At 38.2% G+C, this 20,215-nt stretch overlaps 1 protein-coding gene across 4 annotated transcripts in view; it reads right to left on the reverse strand.

Moving 5' to 3' along the window:
• cuedc1a (CUE domain containing 1a) overlaps positions 1-16,594 on the reverse strand; it is a 25,883-nt gene extending 9,289 nt beyond the window's left edge. For 2 of the 4 annotated variants that reach the window (XM_026943632.3, XM_026943631.3), the window contains exons 1-5: positions 16,422-16,594; positions 3,819-4,222; positions 3,504-3,704; positions 498-628; positions 1-5 (exon numbers count right to left, since the gene is read on the reverse strand). The exon at positions 1-5 is cut by the window's left edge and continues 122 nt beyond it. In XM_026943632.3, the coding sequence (XP_026799433.1) occupies positions 1-5; positions 498-628; positions 3,504-3,704; positions 3,819-3,926 (445 nt within the window). In that variant the 5' untranslated portion in view covers positions 3,927-4,222; positions 16,422-16,594. Of the gene's footprint in view, positions 6-497; positions 629-3,503; positions 3,705-3,818; positions 4,223-4,817; positions 9,412-13,582; positions 14,473-16,421 lie in introns of those variants that run through there. The other 2 variants (XM_053241547.1, XM_053241546.1) reach the window with 2 other exon arrangements.
• Between the last annotated feature and the right edge of the window lie 3,621 nt (positions 16,595-20,215).

A 20,215-nucleotide genomic window follows, 5' to 3' on the forward strand; every position in this document is an offset into this window, starting at 1 on the left:
CAAACCTGGCATGGGAAAAAAAAATAAAAAAATCAAGGTCACTCCTTAAGACATGGTGATCAGTTATGATCGAGTACTCATGCTCTTCCAGGCTTGTTGTGTTTGTGAAGATTGGGTTTTGGGGTGATTTAAGGTGATATCGTGTCCAGAGTTGAATGGCATCTTGTGAGCAGTGACACATGCTCAAGGCTGAGGAGTTGCAGTGGCGTGAGACTGGCAGCAGGTGGAGAAATGAGCAGATAAAGTGCTTCGTGAAGGTAAATGAACGAATGATTAATCATACGCTCTTAGAAAAGGGGTTCTTTATTAAGGGCTCTATTAAGGGTGCTATTTCTCACAGGGAAATATTCTGTAGTATGATTCTACATAGAAGCTTCTTTCTTTTTCTTGTAGAGGGACAACTGAATAACCTTTAAGCATTCTAAATGAAATTCATGGAGGTTTACATGCCATCAAATCAACCACAGATTTCCCATTTCTCTTTTCCATGTTCTTGCCTGGGAGGAGGGAATGATGGTACGTCAGCCGGGTGCTTCCTGTCATAGATGTGCATCTCGTAGGAGGGTGGAGAGTAAACAGGTGGGGGTTCTTCATCTGAGCTGTCTGGCTCTAACGTCCTTTCCAAGATCTGCAGAAGAGAAAAAGCGTAAGCAAGATGGACGAATTTGTTATGCTTTATTTCGTAAGGTATTATTGGTTCTCTCTAATAAAAAAAGGTTCTTCAAAGGTTCTGTCAGGGTTCACTGGGTAATGAAGGGAGTCTTAGCTTCCTAAAAAGGGTTTTACAGGGAAATGCACTTTAGTACCTTTAAGGGTTCCCCCAGAAGGACACCCAAAGAACCCTTAAAGAGTAAATAAATATTGTTATTTAACACTGACTGGATTAAAATAAGTTATATTTTGATACAGAATGTTTCATTTTCCTTCCTTCTCTGTGGGAAAATACTTTTATATTGTGATAACAGATACTAAAATAAATGATCACCATTTGCTTATAATAAAACAATATAACATTTTAAATATGATTTTAAAATTTAGGTTATTATTATTATTATTATTAAATTTTTTATTGTAATTTTTAAAACATTTTCTAGATCTTGTAAAAACTATCTTCCTATTTTCAATTGAATCTTGACTAAACACTGTAAGCTGCTTTAAAGTGAAATAAGAAATACATGAAGCAGATTCAAATAAAAATAAATATAGTGCATGTCGACTGGGTTACACTTTTCTGACTGCTGAGTGAAGTGCAGTGTAGGTGAAATGATTATGATTTGTGTTTTTAACAGGTTTTTAATTTGGCATTCCACCACATTGAACATAACTATAAAGGGATAAAAAGTATGATGTGACATACTTTGGTAGGTTGCTGTGGTATAAGAGGAATAAAACACATCATTATGTGCTATTATAGGAAAATAAACATCTCTGTAGTAGTAACTACCCCGTCATTAATAATGTATGGGCTTTTTTTTGTACTTGACCTACACATTTTGTCTATTTTTGCTTTGCAATAAAAACTTTTATATCTGTACAACCGTTGTCTGTTTTCTTTAATAATGAAATATTCACACAGGCGGTCTTCTGAGCTAAACTGGCTCTCCTTCTACATCTCTATGTAAAGATCTGTAAGCTGAACAGTGCCGAGGCTTCCTCTCCTAAAGCATAACGTCCAGAAAATCAAAATGTGCAGCATCTATGACTTTTGTTTGATCTCAGTGAAAAGCCGTCCAAAAGAATTGATAGTTGATATTGATATAATGCATGAAAAGCTCCCACGTCTATATAATCGTCCATGCATTTTCATTGAGTCCATCAAACCGGGCAGGTCACTGGACATCACTGAAGTGCGGCTCGATATTTTATCAGAGCTGCTCCTGAGGGCTCGTCTGCTCCAGTTGATGATGTTTAAAGAGATCAGCGTGGTTGAGAAGGGCACGGATCTTGTCTTGAGTCTTCAAAGCTCCGTGCGCGCTCTTCAGGACCTTGAGCAAACTGGGTCAAGCAGTTCTCTGCGATGATACACACACTCCTGCCCCAGGCATCAGGGCTGGTAGTTATTCAGGGCAGAGGCTCCACAGCTGCATACCGAGACACAGAGGAGAACTGCTGCTGGGTGCTGTGCGTCCGTCCGTTCATCTTTTTATTGAGTTAATCTCACTTAAAATATCAGGAGCATAGCCAGACAGAGAAAGGATGCTGTCAGTGCACTGAAGTTCTTATATATTCAGACAGATTTCTGGATTCTCTCTACAGAAACTGCTGTAATTCCAAGAGCTTCTCACAATCTGGAATTTGTTCCAATAAATTTAACCAGGGGTGAACAAAAGCAAAAATATTCTAGCATTATACTTGAACACCTTTTCACAGGCCACAATGTACGTATGTCACAGTAATTAGGTTGGCTAAAACAAAGCTAGTAAAAGGTCCCTTACAGAAAAAATGTGATAGTCAGACCTTTACATGTAAAATAATGTGATGTAAGATGCTGTACTTTGCACAACATATTCACAAAACATTATACAAACACATAAAAAATGACATGAAATACATGTAATACTCTGAGAGACTCAGAGATCAGGCAACAAACAGCAGGAGACGTGAAAACTTTTTTCGGAGCTGTCTTTTATATTACTTTCCTAATTAGCAGTTTGGCTGATTCACAAAGTGGACGGGGTGAATTCTTGAATCGGATTGATCAGAAGGTTCTTATAACAGCAGCTCTGACAATATTTCAGACAAATCACATTTAGCTTTGTTTAAATATAATATCATTTTTGTATAGTAACAGACAGGGACTTGTACGGTGGACGTGCCACATAAACTGACTGTGTGTTGTTGTTGATATGGTGATGTTTCCTGCAAGGAGATGTTTATTTAGCATTTTTGGAAGGAGTCTCCAGTGTCAGAATTAAAACTGTAACTTTAACTTTTCCACCAAGCAAAGAGGAGTTTGTATTTTGCGGTTTCTCAATGACATGACAAGCTGTCTAAGAGAAAGAAAAAAGAGAGGCTGGTGAGGGAATGATTGCTTATAGCTGCTGGAACTGATAACTTGATTTGAGGAGGTTCCACAACATTAAATATAGCTATTAACAGATGGAAAATATGATGTGTTGTGCTTTAATAAATAAAAATTGTAATCGTTGGCAAGTTGCTGTGGTATAAGAGGAATTAAAAACTTCAGGACGTGCTGTTATAGGAAAATAATCAACTTTGGGGCGGTAACCATCTAATCTGTGATTATTTATGTAGAACTGCACCCCTTGTCTTTTTTTATTTCTTCACTTAATGAATACCTTTTCTCTAGTTTTTGCTAGAATTAATGGAGTACCGTCTTTAAACGCGCTCATTTATTTTTTTGAAGTAAGGGTGTGCTAACTTTTGCACAGAACTGGATATAATCTATAGCCAATCATTACTTGCCAGTATGTTGTCTCTATAATTAATCAACATGGAGAAGCAGACTGTTTTAGCGAGACTCATCATCATCATCTTCTTACCTCTGGGGGAATGCTGTCCTCCGAGTCAGAGCTGTCATCCGTGCCTTGTCCATCTAAACTCATCTGCAGGAGCTGGTCGATGGTGGAGTCTACAGCACCGTTATTGGCCCTCAGGACACACTCGATCACCTCATGGTCCATGCTTGGAAACATGGTCTTGAAGTCATCCATGGCCTGGTTGAACTCCAGCCGTCGAACGTGCTACAGAAAAACATATACTGTTACATCAAATCATGCTCTTTTGGTTCTTTTTAGAAATTTGAGGTATTACATTGTTAGAGCAGAAACAGCTGGGAGTATGAGACTCATAAGCACCTGTCGAGAAGACTTGCTGTTATTGAGCTCAGATCCTCCATTACCATTAGCCCTCGAGCCGTGACTGCCGTTGCTGCTGGTGCTGCGCCGAAACAGGCTGGTCATCATCTACGGCTGTTAAACTGTGCCTTCAGGAGCTCCGCCCACTCTCCCAGTGACCACACCCCTCTAGAGCTACTCCCACCCCTGACCACGCCTCCGTTATCCTGTCATGACACTTGCACTGTGAGACAGCAGGACACGGGGAGACAGCATGGACTGTGTTTGTGTCTGCTGCTGCCTTCTGAGACCCAGCAGCATCCAAACACTGTGTTAATGTGGTAGCGTCAGTGATGACCTTCTCAGACTTGAGTCAGGAGGTTAAAACGGAGTCAGTGGGGACACTTTGGGCATTTCCTGAAGATCTGCAACACAACAGAGCATGGGGAGAAATAATAATGAGTCTATATTACAAAAATGACTTTTCTTACATAATACACAAACATTTTTACAGTTAGTTCATATGATACAAAAATGGTGTCTTCAAAAAAGAAATCTTAAATATAGGTAGATTAATCAAATATTTTTTTCATTATAGAATTAGAATAAAACAAATACGCAATTATTAATCACACATTTAGACATTTTACTCATTTCAAGCATTAATTTCTAGAAAGAAGCAAAATTGTCTGCCAAAAGGACTAGACAATTCAACCTTGAGCAAAATGAGCAAAAATGTCTGACATACAGCTATAATAACTGTATATTTTTTTATTACAATCACATAAGAAATATTAGATAAAAGTAAATATAAATAGATAAAAAAAAATACAGTGTGTCATGTCTGTAATTTAAAAAAAAAGTAATGGTTGGCAAACTGCTCAGATGTGCTGTTACAGGAAAATAATCACCTCTGGCAGATAAGAGTAACTCTGCTTTGTGCTGGGTCACGTTACACCACCCCGCTGTTGATTATTTTCCTATAACAGCACACCCCCAAGTGTTTTATTCCTTACTTACCTTAATTAATGTCTTCTGTAAAAGGACTTTTAAGTGATCTATAATAATTGTTAATAAATATTTCTTTTCCTCGCCTTATGGTTACTGTTATTAATATAGTGCTTAACATTCTCTAAGAGCTTTTAAAGCTTTCCAGTAGAAGTGCTCTGAAGAAGTCCTATATTTTGCTACAGTACCGCATAGATTAGACCTATGACGTAAAAATAGTCTTGAAATGTTTTAAGATTCCCCGGCTCAGAGAGTTTTGCCTGATGCTGAGTAGATACAGTTGTAAAAGTGGGTTAAGACCTTTTTTTTTGAGACTCCAGCCCACATTTGAACGTTGTGACGGATTCAGGTCAAATGAAAGTTCCACCATCACAGAACCTCAAACGAAAGTAGTCTCATTTTGTGTTCACAGACCACGTTGATCAGGAAGGATCATGTACGTAACAGTACTGAAAATCACATGTACTGTCACGTTTTGTAGTGCAATCTCATTGCCTGGATGCTGCTACAAAAATAACTCCAATGCTGGACTCGTGGCTTGCCAGCAGGGGGTGAACTGAAGTAGGAAATGGACAAGTATGGGCATACATGTGACACACACACCAGACACACTCCGAGCTGTGTGATGCATTCTGCAGGAGGGGAGCCCTCTTCAGCGCAATCTCTGTCTGTCCTGATTACGTCTCAATCTCACCATTTCCAATCCTCCCACAAGCCTATGACTCCGGGCATCCCTGTTTCCTGTTACCATGGCAACACCCACATTTCTGAGTAGGAAAGCAGCGTGGGTCGGAACTAGGAGGAGGAGGAAGAGGAAGAGGAGGTGCCCTCTGCCAACTGCATTGTGATCTCAAAGGCCGGCACCTGTCTGCATCTTTTAACTCGAATCTAGGTGCTGGATTTAATGCATAACTTCACAACCCACACAGAGCAACTGTAATCGCTGAATGTTCCAACTCTCACATGGAGTCAGAACTGTTACAGTCAGGGCTAAAAAAAACTTCTCCAAAAAAAGATAAAGAAGTTTGCAAATGGGTAATGATCTGAGACCAGGAACAGCTGATGCAATCCAAGTCCGAGACTGAGAAACAAAAGTGGCAGATTTTTCCCTGAACTGCGAAGTTGAGTCCAAACTACTGCTATAACTCAGTGTGACTCTACTGCTATAACACAGGACATGCTCCGTGTCCTACAGAATCTGTAGCTTAAATCTCACATATAATAGACTTCTAAATGGTTGAATTTAGACAGGAAACATCTTAAAATATGTAACTATGTAACACAAATTCAAAATGACAGCTGTTATGTCTGTCTCAACCTTTATTCATTTTCTTAAGCATTTTGCTAACAATTTATTTAAAGGGTGCTTACATAGGGCCTTTATAACACATTCATAAGCAATACCTAAAGCAATACTGAAGAGTTTATTAAAGGAATTTATCCAAACTTGGTCAGCTTTTGTCTGAAAGATATGAAAGAGATCTCAAGCCTCAAAGATCATAATGGGTCGAATAATCAAGATTATTGTTATTTTTTTATCCTTGTCTTGTAGAATATTAGTTTGTTCTTACTAACAGCACATTTCTGACACTTTGAGAATGCTGTAGAAGGTATAGTACTTTATAACAATTTTATGACTGTAAATTTGTTTACCACATTTTCATTGTTCCTTTTGCTGACATATGGGCTTTTTGAGCAGATAGAATTTGGGCCTGGTGTGAGAACCGATCAGTGACAAATTCTTCCCTTTGTAAACACAGTGTTTGCTTTATTAGGGCAAATCCAAAAAGTAATTTGAAGTCCCTAGTAGCACACAAGAAATATCCATTAACAAAAACTATAATACAGGCATGAGTAAGAAAATAACACACAGAAATCATGTTCAGAACTGCACAGTACAACTGGCAAGACTTTGCAACGAGGAGTAGAAACAACAGGGAACATTTAACCAAACTAAACGAGGTGAAACACAGAACAGGTGAACACAATAGGATAATCAACCAATGACAAGGCAGGGCCAGAGACAGGACCAGAACCAAAAGAAAAGCACATGAAGAAGAAGGAAAAAAGCAAACAGCTTTCGCTGTGCTGGAAACCATGACACGCACCAAGAGAGGGAATTCTTGAGACTTTTTTGGAGAGCATTTTTTGAGAAATATTTGTCCCGAAGAAAAATCATAACATTTTAGAGATTATCTGACAAATTTAAACTGAAGAATTCATGAAATCATTCTCCAAAACAACAAGGGCCCTTAGGTTTCAATTATAAGCAAGTTTCATGTAAACATATTTTAAATCTGTTTTTTCAATACAGACAGAGGTGTCAAAATTATTGCATGTGCTAATCACCACTATATTACAGTAGCATTGTTTTACAGTAACACTTAAATTCCCCTTTAATAAGGTAACTGTAGTAAAGTAGGTGGAACTTGTGCACTTGTGGAAAATGTACAGTACAGGGAGACACCAGAACCATAACTGCCCTAAAATCACACTCAAGCTTAAATATCCTCATAAAGAACAAAGTGTGGAAACATTGCAAAAATAACTAGAACAATCTAAATTTAGCAGCGCAAAGTGATGAGGTCACCCGACTATGCTGCAGGTAAAAAAAAACCCTTTGCTCAGGTCTTGCAGCAACTTGAGTCCATCACTGTGAAGATTCAGAGCAGCTTGCTGACTCCAACTCCAAGGATTTGGTTGATTGTCAGTAGTGAAATATTGCTAAGAAATGTATCACTCGTATTTTTTGTCTCTTTTAATAAGCCTCTAAGCTGCAAAATAGCAATCCCTGCGGTGTGTGAAGAGTATAACAGGTGTTCTTGTTGAGATGGAAACCATGCAGGGAGAAGGAGGAAGTTCATCACCAAATAGCCACTGGCTTATCTATTCGTACACACACACACACACACACATACACATATATATATATATATATATAATGCAAAACATCAAGAAGTAGATGTTGCACACTCATCTAAAAAGCACAACACTCCTGGAGCGACGACTGGCCATTACACCACACGTTGCCTCTAGGCTACAGTAAGATCGGTAATGACTAGCCTGCAGTGGCAGCCATGAAAAACTGTTTTCATTCTGTTCTGGAGCTGCTGCGGTTAACAGAAAGAGAAAGCCATTACAGAACAGATTTATAGAACATAAAACACACTTTTACAGCTTTGATTCCATCGCTCGGAGCCAGAACACAACATGATAGTTTGCTAATGAAGCTTGAGTGTCTGGAAGCAAGCGATGGAAGGAACTTAGCCACACCTCACTTCTGTCCCAATGGACTCTTCACACTCTGCATATTCTACCTCACCACTCGGTTTTAAGTCCCTGTCCATGGCGCAATTGTGGTCCTCATTTGCACATGATGACAAGGCTATAAGATGTCACAGTTCTCATTTTGGTTTACAAGAGCATACTTCTATGCGTGCGTTAGTGAAGCCCACACTGATGCAGACCCTAAACCTTTTGCGATATCATAACAGATTGGAATAATGATAACTGTACCGAGGCCAGTCGTGACGGAGAAGAAAATAGCTGGATTGGTTATCTTATTTAGCATGGTTAAAGGAAAAAAAATCGACCCTGAATGACTTTCATATCAAACCATCATCAACGCTGTCATGCTCTTCATCTCTTAGATCGTTAACTAGCCAAGCCTAAAGAGCAGCCTAAATTGCTGCGCTGCTTTGAGTCTCTTTGTTGTCTTTACTACTTCTAGGTTGGATTTCTCTTTCATATGGCCCTGAACATCACCGGAAAATGCTCAGCGACAAAAGAAGCTCTTGCTCTTTTGTTTTGGGAGCCAACAACAAAATGTGACAGTTAACCATTATGTCTGAGATTGCTGAAAACACCACTGTAACTGGGCAATTTCCCGTTGTATCATTAGCACAGCAGACAACTGCTAACTTCTCACAGGAATAATGTGAAGCACCAACCAAAAAATTGGCACCAGAATCACTAAACAAATCACAAATATTTCAATATAACAGTATTTGATGTGTTTCAGGATAGACTTTTCCCTTAAGCCTAGTTTCATGGATAGCCTATGTGAAAATATGAATAAATAAATCTACGTGATTAATGTCGTAAAGCAATCGACTGATCGGCATTTGCATTGACATTTATATATGATGTAAGCTGTTCCGATACTAAAAGAAATCATTGTAATATGCATCACTACAAATACACTGGATTTATGGTGCATTATGGGTACTAATATAATGAACTATCCATGTAATATAATTCGGACAACAGACCATTCGGCTATACCCCAAATAGTGCACTCTACAGTGAAGAGGGAACGAATTCACTTATTTTCCTGACATCTGTGGATTTCTTCATCACATCTGTGTTCCTTGCTCTTTGTGTTTACTGTCTCTCAGATCTTTTGCGTAAGGATTACCCTGCTGTTTTTCCCTGCTGAATTTTGACCCCTATGTACTGATTACTGGACTAATGAACGTGCTGTGAGTTGCTGTCTTGCAGCCTGCACCTCGCAGCTCATTCTTCCTGTAATATTTTACCATAACGCTTCTGACTGGTAACAGTGAAGAAATGTGTCCAGCTTTATCAGCAAAATTGCAATCTATTTCAAGCATTTATGCATTCATTCTCGCAGACCAGCCCTGATTTGAAAATCAATAAGCATTACTGGCGCCAGGGGAGCCTGTAGGACCGCCTGCGGTACGCAATCAAGCTTCCTAAGAGCACATGTTTCCTTTTTACTGGGAAAATATTCAATCTTTCTCTGTCAAGATGGATTTCTTAAACTGCCGATGTGATGCGCTGCAACATAGACCACTAATGAATCTGTAATGTCGTTTTAGAAGCTTAGAGCTGTAGATCGGGATTATGTCCACATTAACGTCTCATTTGCTCCCTGAGCGGTTGCAGATTATTGTTCTGCTCTGTTCATAAGGAGAGAGAAGGACGAAACAAGGACACTGCACTGATGATGATGATGTGGAGCTGCGCAAATACAACCAAGCTCCATTAACAACAAGGTGACGACATTTTACCTGAGATCATAGTGATGAAAGTTCCCTTCTGCTCGTCTCTAAGCTGTGGCTAGCTGGGGCAGTGGCTGCCCAAAGGCTCCACCGTGCCATGAAGATAAATGATTCAACACAAGTGACCTAACTGAAAAAGAGCAAAGCATGTAGCGCCAGCCACTGCAGACAAGAAGCTGCCATGATTATGTCATCGAGTCCTTGGTAGACACACTACCTGTTAGATTTCATGCAGCACTTCCTTGCAATATTTCAAATGAACACCCACACATGGGCTGAAAATCACATTCCAGCAGTCGTTATTAACAGAACATCAGTGGCATTCATAACAAACTGAGATTATAAGTGTGGATTTAAACATGTGAATTTAAAGCATATTACTGTGTCACTGTCATCATATGTACAGGGTGGCGATTTATCGAATACTTTTCTGCCAGCATGTTCACCTAAAAGCCAGCAGAGCTACACCACTCTCTATCCCTTTACAGAGCCTGATTAGTGGCACGGGTGGCACGAGAGGACGGCAACACCCTTGTGAACGACATACAGTATCGTACGTGGATGACGTCACCCAGAGTTAACGCTTAAATAGCACTATACTGAAGATTTTAAAGGAATGAGAATGAGTGTAAATGTCTCTGGCTGCAGTCCAATCTGAAGAAATGACACATACATGGGGCACTTCGAAGTGGCCATGTGTTGAAAACGTTTATTTCCAAGGGCACAACATGATGGACACTTTAAAGTTGAATGGTCCAGGAGCACACATATGTACACAGGGTACCAATTCCCTCTTGAAAAGCACATTCCAAATGGCAGCTAATTTTCAACCTTTACAGACACGGACCGTTCAGAGTTCTCACGGTCAAGGGTGAGGGAGCAGGACATAGTCATATAACACAACCTGTTATAGATCAGCAGATCCCATGGAAGCCAAGAGCGTTCAAATGAGAAGCTGTCTTATTATGATCGGAATATGAGCAGAAGCATGTGTTCGTTGTCCCATGCCTGTTGTTTGCATCCCCAATTTCCTCAATTATGGCTCCTAGTTCTTGGTTCTCGTCCGTGCAAATGTAATCAGAGCCTAACCACACTGTACATCTCTATGGCAACCCCTCCGTCTGTCGGTCCAGATGCTCATCTGAGGCGTGGCGTTGACTCTCAGACTAATTGATTCATTAAGGATTATGGGCTCTCTGCTCAGGGACAGTGCATAAAAGAGAAGGATTTAGGGCAAACTGATTTCAAATGCACGCTGCTATACAGCCCAAAAGCCTGAGGCAAGGCGGCTTAATTCATGCACAGCATGCAAACTAGTGCTGCCACTAGCACTGAATCCTTACCCCAGTCTTCATTAATCCTATAAAAAGTTGGACCCAGACAAAGAGGGACGGACAGGAGCGATAAGAATGAGAGAAGGATCTGTAGGTTTGGATAATATGACATTATAATGTCAATATCTTGACAAAATACATCACAAATTACTTTATTACTTTTACTTGTATTACTTGTATTTAAACCAGTAAACTAAACAGTGGTCAAGAACAAGGCGAGGGTCAAACAGAGAAATAGCAATCACAAAATATAAGGCTCAGGATTTACACAAATTTGTATTTGGCAAGACTTTGTGATATCTGACTATTTGACTTTGCTTTCTAAAAAGAAAGCTGTGCTGAGTGTAGAGAAAATGGTTAGTACTCTGGGGATGGGGCCCTCTGCAGGCGTGGAGGTGTAATGTCAGAGGTGGATGTGATATATATGTATACACTAGTTATATAGATATATTGTGTATAAACAAAAAAAAAAAAAAAAAGATTTTAGGTATTGTGCTATAAAACAAGAACTATAAAACAAACTAGACAGTTCTAACCAGCAGAGGAATAATAATGGATTTAGCATTAAATGGTCTGTATATTTTGTGAAGTAATGGCCAGTCACAAGCAGCACTTCATTGGCAGAAAGGAATAAATCTTTCATGTAAATCTTTCTACTCGGCATTGAATGAAAGTGCCAAGCTGGCATGAATCAAGTAGCAGCTCCGCTATTAACAAACTATCGTAAACAAAATCCTTTTAGTCTGCAAAAAAAAATAAATAAATAAATAAAAAATCTGAAAGACGTAACTGCCAAAATCTGATGCCTTTCAAATTGGCAGAGCGCTATCGCATAAAAGCGAGTCGGTGATCCAAATGGCCAGATTGTGGTGTCTGACAGCTTGAATACGAGCTGCATCACCACACAGCAATGAGTGTAGAGCTGAACAAGGTCTTAATTAAGAGAGATTCTTCAGCATTACATCTTTAACATCATTCTTTTCCAAAAGCTGATAGATTATCCTGTTACAAACCAACACACTTTGACTGGATTTCACAGTTTCTAGCATTTTAGAGTTTTTACCACTGGATTAATATATTTTTAAAAATTGTAATTATAGGCAAATTGGTGTGATATAAGAGGAATAAAACACTTTGGGATAAAAATGTTGGCTGGGAACAGTAACTGGCTTCATCAAACCACCCCTTCACTGATTATTTTCCTATAAGAGCATGCCCCCAAGAGTTTTAAGAATTCTTTAATTAAATTATTATTTGTTGAAACTTTCATGCGGAACTGGCATCCTCTGCACGTGTGGGTACTCCTGGACCACTCAACTTTAAAGAGAAATTTAATTTCTCTGCTATTCAACAGGACTAGACAGATTAAGTTGCTATGTCTCTGTAACTTCAGTCAGATATTAAGCTGTAGCAGAAACAAGAGTCCTTTTCTAGAGGCACATGGGATACAAAATAAAAATTTTTTCAAAGTGATTATGTCCTTTAATGAAAGATGTATGTGTCTGTTTTCTGCTGCTACAATGAGTCTATTGTGATGGCAAAACTGGAAAAGATGAGAACATGGACATAGCTGAGCATGCACTGGAACCAAAAGTTGTTAGCATGCTGGCCTCAGATAGGCTAATGCACTTATTTCTGACCTGTTTCGGACCAGAGAGAGGAAAGATGAGGAAAGAAAAGAGAAAAAGAGGGGGAAGAACGAGGACAGGGTGTTCTTCCAGGACTTTTTTCCTTCCCAGACACTTTATCTTTGTGCGCTAGCAGCGTGCAATTAGCGCTCATTGCTAAAAGCTAATAATGAGCAGCATGACATGCATAATGGCGCTAATCTGGGTCACGGAGCACAAGATTGCTTTCTACCATAGCGAGTATGAGAACACACACATGCACAGAGTGGAACCAGCCTATGTAATTATAGGCCCAAGAACGGTTGTATACTATAAAGATTTCCTCTCAGATGAACAGAAATGTGGATGGAAAAATTTTACTCTCTGCCTGCATGGAAGAGAGAACCTCTGGTCCAGACACAACAAACACTGTGTATTTGACTGATAGTCTAAAGGGTCCTAGGAATGAGATACAGTGATGTATATGCACTACATTGGAAAAGTAGAACACTGACCCAAATATTTTTACCCGCCGTTGGGCTAATTTTGTCCTGGGTGGTCTTGAGAGCTACCTAGAAAAGTTACCTGGAGTTACTAATTTCATCTTTATAGACATCTACTATGAAAACTCATAAACCAAATGGCTTCGTCCATTTATAAGACAGTATAAGCTGTTCATTTTAATATGCTTTTGGTGATGTTTCATCATTCATACAATTATCCAATCAGTCAATCATGTGGAAGCTGTGCAAAGCATAAAATTGTGGAGATACAGGTCAAGAGCTTTAGTTAATATTCACATCAAATATTACCGAAACTGGAAGTTCAATTTCAGGGAAAAACATTGCCTTGTCTTTTTCCAATCTTCAACTGATCCCGTGTCCACTGTAGCCTCAGATTCCTGTTCTTGGCTGAGAGGAGTGGAACCTCTTCTGCTGTTGTAGCTCATCCGCCTCAAGGTTTGAGTGTTTTGCGCGTTCTGGGATACTTTTCTGCTCACCACGGTCGTAAAGAGTACTTACAATCAGTGAGTTACAATCCCACAGAACTGGTGCTCACTGATTGAGAATTCAGTTGCACCGTGATATAAATATGTATAAATATAATCATGACTAACACTGGGAGAAAATAATAACTGGGCAAAAATATCTGTGAATAAATAGCTACATCCGGCATTCAGAACATCACCACAAATAAATGCCATGGTAACCATGCAGCCTCCACATACCTCTGCTAATGCACATGTGCACAGAAATATGACTAAATCTGGTGGTTTTTTGCACTTTATAAAGCAATGCCAAGCTTTAAGGAGGTTAGTGATAAGAGAGAGCTCCATATTTGATGCAGATTTAAATAATGGGATTAACCATTAAACATGACATGTTTAAAATATGTCGTGTAGAAACTGGGGTCTGGGTTCTGCTTTGGCTCTGGGTTTAGTGTTTAGAACAGATCAGTGGGACTTTTCAGGAAATGACCATTTATTTCCACCAAGAAAGGACAATTCTATAACAGTAGCAATCCCAGAATCCTCCTGGGCATGAGGTAAATCAGGTCATCATTTGGTATTAAATCTCAACAGGAGGCCCAACAGTGCCACACATCATGATAATATCCATAATGCAAGTCATCATCTTTACTGGAACCCCTCTTTTATGTGTTTTCGGCCACTTGAACGCTGATACCACAAAACCATGGAGTTTTTCCTTGTCATTGTCACCTCTGGCTTGCTCATTAGGGATAATATATATATATATATATATATATATGTATGTATGTATATGTATGTATATGTATGTATATGTATATACGTATGTATATATATCTGCAAAGCTGCTTTGTGACAATTGTTAAAAGCTATATACAAATAAAACTGAATTGAATAAAAACGCAACCGCATTCATTCCAGACAAACAGTTGCTCATGGTCATTACTGGATGTCCACCTCCAGCTGAGACACCTGTGGTGTAGTGTGAGCGGCTTACAGATGAGTGTCAGCTCGCCAAATATGATCCAGGCTGAGGAGGATCAATTAATAATGTGGGACAAGTGCAGTGAAAAATGTGAGCAAAATTCACATATTTGTATATTACTCACATATGATTCCTGTGTGAAATGTCCATAATTATAAGCATGTCTTTCTAAAAAGAAGCAATAGAATAATCTCCCAAAAGAATATGAAAGCTTGAAATCAGCTCAAATGTCTAGAAATAGGTTTTAATAATCTTATATTTGGTTTATTGTAATTTCATCATGGGACGTGCTAGATAAATTTGACTATATTCAAGACGTTTTCACCAAAGGTGGAACGATACTACTTCTGATAACGATACCAATACTGAAACCTTAAGTATCAGCACTGTAATTAAAAAATACAGGAAAAAATGTATAGTTAAAAAATGATTTAAATTAAACCACAGCCACAGCTCTTTCGTTCTTTCACTTACATCGCAAATATAATAAAGTATATATAATAAAGTATAAATATATATATATATATATATATATATATATATATATATATATATATATATATATATATATATATATATATATGTGTGTGTGTGTGTGTGTGTGTGTGTACATATACATACAAATGGAGGAAATGTGCACTCCAGAGAGTTCTGTAATGCTGCTATAACTAATCAAACCTCATCTGAAGAAGTAAAGGAGGTGAGAGTGATAATAAAAACCCCACAAACCTTAAAGTCCAAAATACGGATCATATTGCTACATATTGTAACTGTTATACACTGTGCAGTATTAGAAACTTTATGTTCATAGCTAAAATCCATCATGCCTCACTTACAGAAAAGTCTTCTGAACTTCACATGTGAATAATCACAGGATTCACGTGTGAAATTTACACATGCCGAGCTTAGAAACGTCGCTTAGAGAATTCTCGTGAATTCACATGGGTAAGAAATGCACCTTCTCATATTTTTCACCTTGGATCATATCATATCATCATTCATCAAATGTGAAAACATATTCTTCTTCTTCTACTTATTATTATTATTATTATTTTATTTTTAATTTTTTTTTACAAAATGGTTTTCACAAGTTGGATTATAGAAAAATTGCTCCTCAAGAGGCTTTTTTTTTGGTTAATTACCGGTTCATAGTGGCTCTTATTTTTTCCCCCTGACAGACACCCCTTTAACTATAAAACCTTGTTGTTTGAGATCTATAAATAAAATTCCCAGGACTTCCATACACAGTAAAGCAACAGTCTCTCTCCTTAGTCCTCAGTGTTAGATTTGAATTTTTAAAATAAAAAAAAAAACATATTTAAACCCAAATCACACAAATTTTTCTGACAGTAAACTAAAACACTCTTAAAATAAAAAATGTACATGATGCAGGGACAATATTTGGTATGATTTACCGGCCTTATTGCCTACAACGATACAGAACAAGCCATGATATTGTGGTTCAATCCCAAATAGCTCCTTTTTTTGATCATCTAGTGCACTACGCAGGCTGCAGAACCCTTTCTAAGAAGTGCACTTTTGTGGGAAGGAAGTAGACTTTTGGGATTTAACCCTCTGGATTTGATCCACCAGTAGATTTTCATTAATCTCATGCATAAGGTTTAGAGAACATAGAGTACACATGCATCATTACAGTACCATATAAAGCTGTGCTTACCAGGTGAAGTGTGTGTGATTCCAGTGCATCCTCATCTAAAATGGTGTAGCAGCCCCAAACAGAGATAAAAACACCGGAAAGATGCTTCCTCTTGCTCGAGCACCCTGCTGTGTGTGTGTGTTTGTGTGTGTGTGTGTGAGAGAGAGAGAGAGAGAGAGAGAGAGAGAGTGTCGGAGCGCAGGTTTGGTCAGGGCGGAGGAGGAGGAGGAGGATGGGAAGGAGGAGGAGATGCAGCACTCTGCACACTAAGAGCTGGAGAGCATCCTAGCGGATAGACGAGCTCAGTGCATCTCACAGCAACCCAAATCAACAGCTCATCATGGACTCCTCCGTAATGATTCACTGGCAATGTGATGACGTGATTAAAACCTATGAAGGTGCATTTCACTACGTGGTGCTCTGAAATTGGACATTTGATGCACATTTGACGCATGATATCATGTGAATAACGTGAAGACGTGAAAAAGAATGGAATATAATTACAGATGAAAATGAATGAGTCACGTGGAGGGAAATCACATGTGAATATAAATGAATCGTGTGGAATATAATTACATGTGATAATAAACTAATCAAGTGGAATATAATTATGTGATAAATGAATCATGTGGAATATAATTACATGTGATAAAGGAATCATGTGGAATATAATTACGTGTGATAAAGGAATCATGTGGAATATAATTACATGTGATAAAGGAATCATGTGGAATATAATTACGTGTGATAAAGGAATCATATGGAATATAATTACATGTGATAAAGGAATCATGTGGAATATAATTACGTGTGATAAAGGAATCATATGGAATATAATTACATGTGATAAAGGAATCATGTGGAATATAATTACATATGTTAAAAGAATCATTTGATGTGATTTAAAAGAAAGTATGATTCATCAGACCAGGTCACCTTCTTCCATTGCTCCATGGTCCAGTTCTGATGCTCACATGCACAGTTTAGGTGCTCCCACCATTCACCGGTTGTCCTTCCTTGGACCACTATTGATAGATACCAACCACAGCATACCGGGACACCCCACAAGACCTGCCGTTTTAGAGATGCTCTGACCAAGTCGTCCAGTAATCATAATTTGGCTCTTGTCAAAGTCACTCAGATCCTTACGCTTGCCCATTTTTCCTGATTCCAACACAACAACTTCGATTTCATGTGCTGCCTAATATATCCCACCCCTTATCACGTGCCACTGGAACAAGATAATCAAAGTTATTCACATCACCTGTTAGTGGTTTTAATGTTATGGCTGATCGATGTAATTACATGTGATAAACTAATTATGTGGAATATAATTACATGCGATAAACACACACACACACACGTATATATATATATATATATATATATATATATATATATATATATATATATATATATATATATATATATATATATTTTTTATCTGTAAAAATAAAATCATTTATAACACATTCTAGGTATATTTATATTTATTTAGTTGTATTATATTTAATATTTTATATGTAGTAATAAAGGTGTTAAACCTACACAAACTGTAGAATTTATGTGTAAAAATGTTTTTTTTTTCACCAATGCATTTTATTTATATTAATATTTATATTTCTTTTTATGATTATTATAGCAGTGTAAGTAATTTATTGACATCTGCAGTCACGTCACGTGCGTATAAAAGTTGTATAACAAGTAGACTACTACTAACCGACTACTAACTAACTAACTAACTACAATATGAGTGATTTTTCCTGTAATGCGTGGTGAGGCCCAGTCAACGCCTCAGTAACGTGTGTGTGTGTGTGTGTGTGTGTGTGTGTGTGAGAGAGATTATAATAAAGGCGCGTCGGGAGCGCGCGCAGCTGCCCGGTGTGTTTGATCAGTTTATTGCGCTGCGCAGATGGCGCACAGCGGTATTGTGCACACGGGTCACGTGACCCCCGCCCTCTTTATCCCTGTCCCGAGAAAAAGCGGCTGAAACAAAAGAGCTCAAACCAAAGCACCTGCTCTGGCCCAGAGATTAGTGTAACACACACACACACACACACACACACACACACACACAGTGAGATTACAGAAAGCGGACTGTACCAAACATCCCACTGATTACACCAAGACATGGAATTAGCCACGCTTTTATCTGGAAACACACACACACACAAACACACACACACACACAAAGTTTGCCTAAAAAGGAATATAGAATAAGTAATAAGATATGCAAAACTATATATCCAAGTGTTTTTATGACTATATATATGAAAAGTTTGCTGGAAAGAATCAACCAGCTTCCCAAATTTTAGAGAAAAAATATAGTAGTATAATATAATATAAATAATAATATAATAAAACTATTTAAATTGCAAACAAAAACAAAAATAAAGTTAAATTAAATTAAAGTAAAAATAATGCAAATAAAATAAGACAATAAATGGAAAATAAAAATACTACAATATGAAATGACATTCAATTAAAGGAATTGAAATAAAAATAATACAGTAAAATAAATGGTCACTTTAGAGACCACCATATAATTTAAAACATATTTCAATTAAGACTATGATCAATTGAAATGGAAAGATTTGCAGAACAAATAATAGTACTGTACAGTAATATGGCTCTATTTCCACACAACAACTCCGTCATAAAGAGAGAGAAAAGGATGGAAGTGGCACACAGCAGGCCTGCGTTTGTGAATAACTGTCATAAACACTGATTAATAGAGAGAGGATGTAGTGAGTTTGATGATTTTTTTAATGAAATGTTAATATGGCCATGTTGATATATTGACGCTGACGTCAGCACCAGCGTGTAGCTGATTACTACAAGGTGCAGTCACACTTTCCAGTGTGTAATGAGAGGAAGTCGGGAAAGGGACTGAACACAGGGCCTTGTTCATACGCTCTGTCCGTACGCCTCATACAAGCTGCTCTCTCAGAGATGTTTGGATCGAAATGTGGAAAAAACCCAGCTCTACTGAGACTCTACATCCAATCCAGTAAATCCAGTGGGGGAAGGGAAGATGGAGGCACCAGATGGAGCCCTATGAATAAAAGATTAAAGAATAGACTCTATTTTCAGGCACTGCTTTAACCCTTAACCTTAGTTTTTAGCGTGTCGTGGTGTGGTACTGCCTGGTCCTGTCGCGTCGACGGTTAGGGGAAAAAACAGATATTGATTTTCCGCTGTCATGTCCTTGACCTTTTCGGCCCGTGATTTCCCCATGCGGAATAGATTAGCAAGCTATCTGGTGCAATTCGGATCAAAGGTCAGTGTTCAGAGCCTCTCGTCCAACTGAGATGTCCAAGATGGCCGAGTCCAAGATGGCCGACTGCGCTTGGGTACTGAACGGACCGATACATAAATCTCATTTACACACATTTCACAATCATTTGTGTCCATTTTCCTTTTTCAAATCTAGTGAATCAGCCAAGGACATCGTATTAGCATACAGCCTGATACAGTAAGACAGTTGAGAGCAAAAGTTTGCACACCCTTACCAAAAAATGATGACACCACCAAGACTAGATGTCTTATCCCAGGTCAGAAGGTGTAAAATAAGATACTAATACCAAAAAAAAAAAATCAAACAATCTAATCAAACATTTCTAAATGTTATATAAAGGGTTTAATTTTATTCTACGCTGCATGATTTTTTTTTTCACCTCTCCAAGAGTTCTACTTTTTGTTTGTATCTCGGTGGTTACATTTTTTTCATTTATTAATGCTTGTTTTTTTCACCATTCATATTAATCATCTTTTTTTAATCCTTGTCAGTATTTTGTTTTAGGTTGTGAAAGCTG

Source organism: Pangasianodon hypophthalmus, chromosome 17 (assembly GCF_027358585.1).
Source record: "Pangasianodon hypophthalmus isolate fPanHyp1 chromosome 17, fPanHyp1.pri, whole genome shotgun sequence".
Taxonomy (NCBI): domain Eukaryota; kingdom Metazoa; phylum Chordata; class Actinopteri; order Siluriformes; family Pangasiidae; genus Pangasianodon; species Pangasianodon hypophthalmus.